This window comes from Phaeoacremonium minimum (genome assembly GCF_000392275.1).
Source record: "Phaeoacremonium minimum UCRPA7 unplaced genomic scaffold PA7_03_scaffold_481, whole genome shotgun sequence".
Taxonomy (NCBI): Eukaryota; Fungi; Ascomycota; class Sordariomycetes; order Togniniales; family Togniniaceae; genus Phaeoacremonium; species Phaeoacremonium minimum.
In genome coordinates, this window is record NW_006921383.1 from 74,046 (window position 1) to 76,894 (window position 2,849).

The following is a 2,849-nucleotide window of genomic DNA, read 5'->3' on the forward strand; positions in this document are numbered from 1 at the left end:
GTCGAGATCTATGTCTGCTTCCGGAAGCGTCGAAAATTTCAAGGCACCTAGATACAAAAATTTCAGGGTTCGTGGCTCTTGAAGCGGATGGGTTGTTCAATATTCGATTATCGCTTGGGGTTTTCGATTCTTATAACTCATACAAGGCCGCGGAAATTTCCGATGTGTAGTCTTTGAATCTTCTGAAAATGGAAGTAGGTATCTCAAACAGCTTGTTTGTGATATCTTCGGTACTTGTGTTCTTGGTAAGCGCGGCGTGAATCCTAATGCTGTGCCTCAGACTGCTTTGATTGGTAAATTAGCTGTGCCTCCTCAGCCCTAGAGCGAAGGGGTTTAAAAATATTCCTGGGCCTTGTAACTTCGCCTATTACTTAGTCAAAGAACAGGGGAGCCATCTCACTGGGATCCGTTCTGCTCGGAAAACTCATACCAACAATGTCCAATTTGGTGTGTAGATTTCAGCTCTCTGCAGCCAGCAGCATAACGGTAAGCTGACACAAGCTTGGCGCAGGCAAGCCCACAAGATAACAAGCCTCAAGCGGCCGCAGGGCCACGCTAAACATGGATCTGAGCAACAACTCTAATTAGCTGAACGGCGGGACCGTTGCTGCTCGTGCTTATGTGTGGCCTCGCTTCTGATGGATAGACTGCATAGTAAGCCACTGCGGCTTAGGGGGCAGAGGCTCAGCCCGCCATGACCTTTGTTGGCTTTGATTTCTCGTTCGACGCCGTACGCCATGGTGATTAGCGCTGACATGGGCTGGATTACCAGACGGGTCAAATTTGTATATGAAGCATCAGTTCAACATTTTCCTGTCGTTTTGCTGTCGTTACCCAAGTCTTGCTATTTGTCTTTACCATTGATCGCGTTCGTCACTGTTATCCTTTCCTTAATCAAAATGATGTACAAAACTGCTCTAGCTTTTGCCAGCTTTCTTGCAGCGGCATCTGGTAAGTCAAATAGATACCAAGAACCAATTCATTCCCTATGTTGTCGAATCATCGCTGACTAGACGGTTCGTAATTAGCTCTCCAGATCACCGAACCGACCCTCAACGACAAACTCGACTTTTCCAAGACCAATACTATCAAGTGGAGCTCGGTAGACACAGATCCCGACTCATTCGAGATTGTCCTGGTAGACCACTCGTCCTCGCCGCCAAGTCAGTTGACTATCGCCGATTCTGTTAAGACATCGGATAATTCATACTCGTTCTCAAACTTCGTGGCTCCTGTGGGTACAAAGTACCAAATCAACTTTCTCGGAAACGAAAAGACGAATTCCGGCATTGTAGCACAATCCCAAGAGTTTGCGGTCACAAAATCAGGGGGTAAGCAAATGTGCCCTTTGAACGAGGCTTGACATAGATAATCTGACCTTTATTATAGTTGCTCCTACTACCACCACATCGTCTGGGCCTACCGCAACGAACTCACAGGCTGCTGCAAGCACAACATCCGGAACCAATGCGGCGGTCGCCAATGGTCCCACCTTCGGTGTAGCTGGTGGAATCATCGGTGCGCTTTTGATGCTGATCTAAGCACGAATGCTAGACTGTTCTATGCGCATGTTTACAGAGGCACAAATGGATTGAAACGTTGAGGAGTCTTTCAGAAATCATGTTCATCAGCACGGCGTTTTGTAAGAGCGGCAATAAGTCTGTACAGGCTCGGCGTAAACTTCTGTAGATCGTCACCGTTTCTCTGGATAATCATAATTAATGGCAAATCCTTTTATTTGAGCGCGCAGGTTTCAACGTCATAGACTGGCACAAACATGATAAGGCGCCTTTTTGCATTCGGTGTATAACGGTCAATCTGTAACATTTGGTGTCCTTCTAAGGGATCGCCAGGTTGTTACAAACAAGTGCTTAACGTGTCCTATCGCCACTTGAACGCTGCTTCAAATGAAGTTTGAAGGATCCGCTGAAGCGCTGCCTAGCGACCATCACTCGGGATGTCTCGGTCTCCCTCCACCTTAGGTGTCTGCGACACCTGTGATGCTGAGTGCACGCCCTCTAAAACATCGGCCTGGACAGCAAGACGAGCTTTTCTCCACTGTGCCATTGTATCTAAGCAGAAACTCGATAATTCCCACGCAAAAATGATGGGCAAGGCTCGACTCAGCCGATTATAGCAGCCTTTGGACCAGATTTGAATGAGAATTTCCCAAAGGCTATGGGCCGGAAAGATGTATCCAATTCTATAAAAGCCCACGCTTATGTCAAAAGGCATGACTGTACTGGTAATATTCAGTATGATCCAGGTAAAGGTGAAGAAAGGAATGAAGGGCATGGGCAGTGTCGCTGCCACAGCATCAAGAACCAAGTAATTGATGTGCATGACAACCCAAAGGATCATCCATGTCTCTAGTAGTTGTACAACGCCAACAGACCAGTCTTCTTTGAAAGCCCAAATGTACGCTACCGACAGGAGTGCGCCAACAAAGGTATATGTTATGGAAAAGGCCAGCCGGATAACAATGATTTTTTTCGCGGGGACGTTCACATAAATTTGGAAACCGTTGGCAATTCCGTTTGTGGCTAGGACGAAGAAGAATTGCATCAAAGTAAAAATAACAACTGAGGCAGTGTTGTAAAGCACGCGCGTGCCTTGTGGTGTTTCTGCGAGATTGGTGGATGCGTAGTCGATAGGATTAAGGAGCACGCCTCGACTGGCTTCGTCCATGATATTAAAGTTCTGCAGGATCGCTGTGAGATTGCTGGCATAGTATGTGGAACGAGTAGTCGCAAATAGCAGCTGCATGTTGCCGTAGATATTGGCCTCAGCAACGACTGGATAGCGCATCTCATTCCAAACCAAGACTATGGCTGAAGTTGGATCGTAAT

General features: G+C 47.0%; 1 protein-coding gene across 1 annotated transcript; it reads left to right on the top strand.

Annotated features, from left to right (window-relative positions):
- Positions 1 to 899: 899 nt before the first annotated feature.
- UCRPA7_6660 (putative extracellular conserved serine-rich protein) lies at positions 900 to 1,541 on the top strand (the record flags this gene model as incomplete). The annotated part of the gene is made up of 3 exons (XM_007919195.1): positions 900 to 951; positions 1,029 to 1,331; positions 1,390 to 1,541. The coding sequence occupies 3 exons, from the start codon at positions 900 to 902 to the stop codon at positions 1,539 to 1,541; spliced, it is 507 nt and encodes a 168-aa protein (XP_007917386.1).
- Positions 1,542 to 2,849: the final 1,308 nt, after the last annotated feature.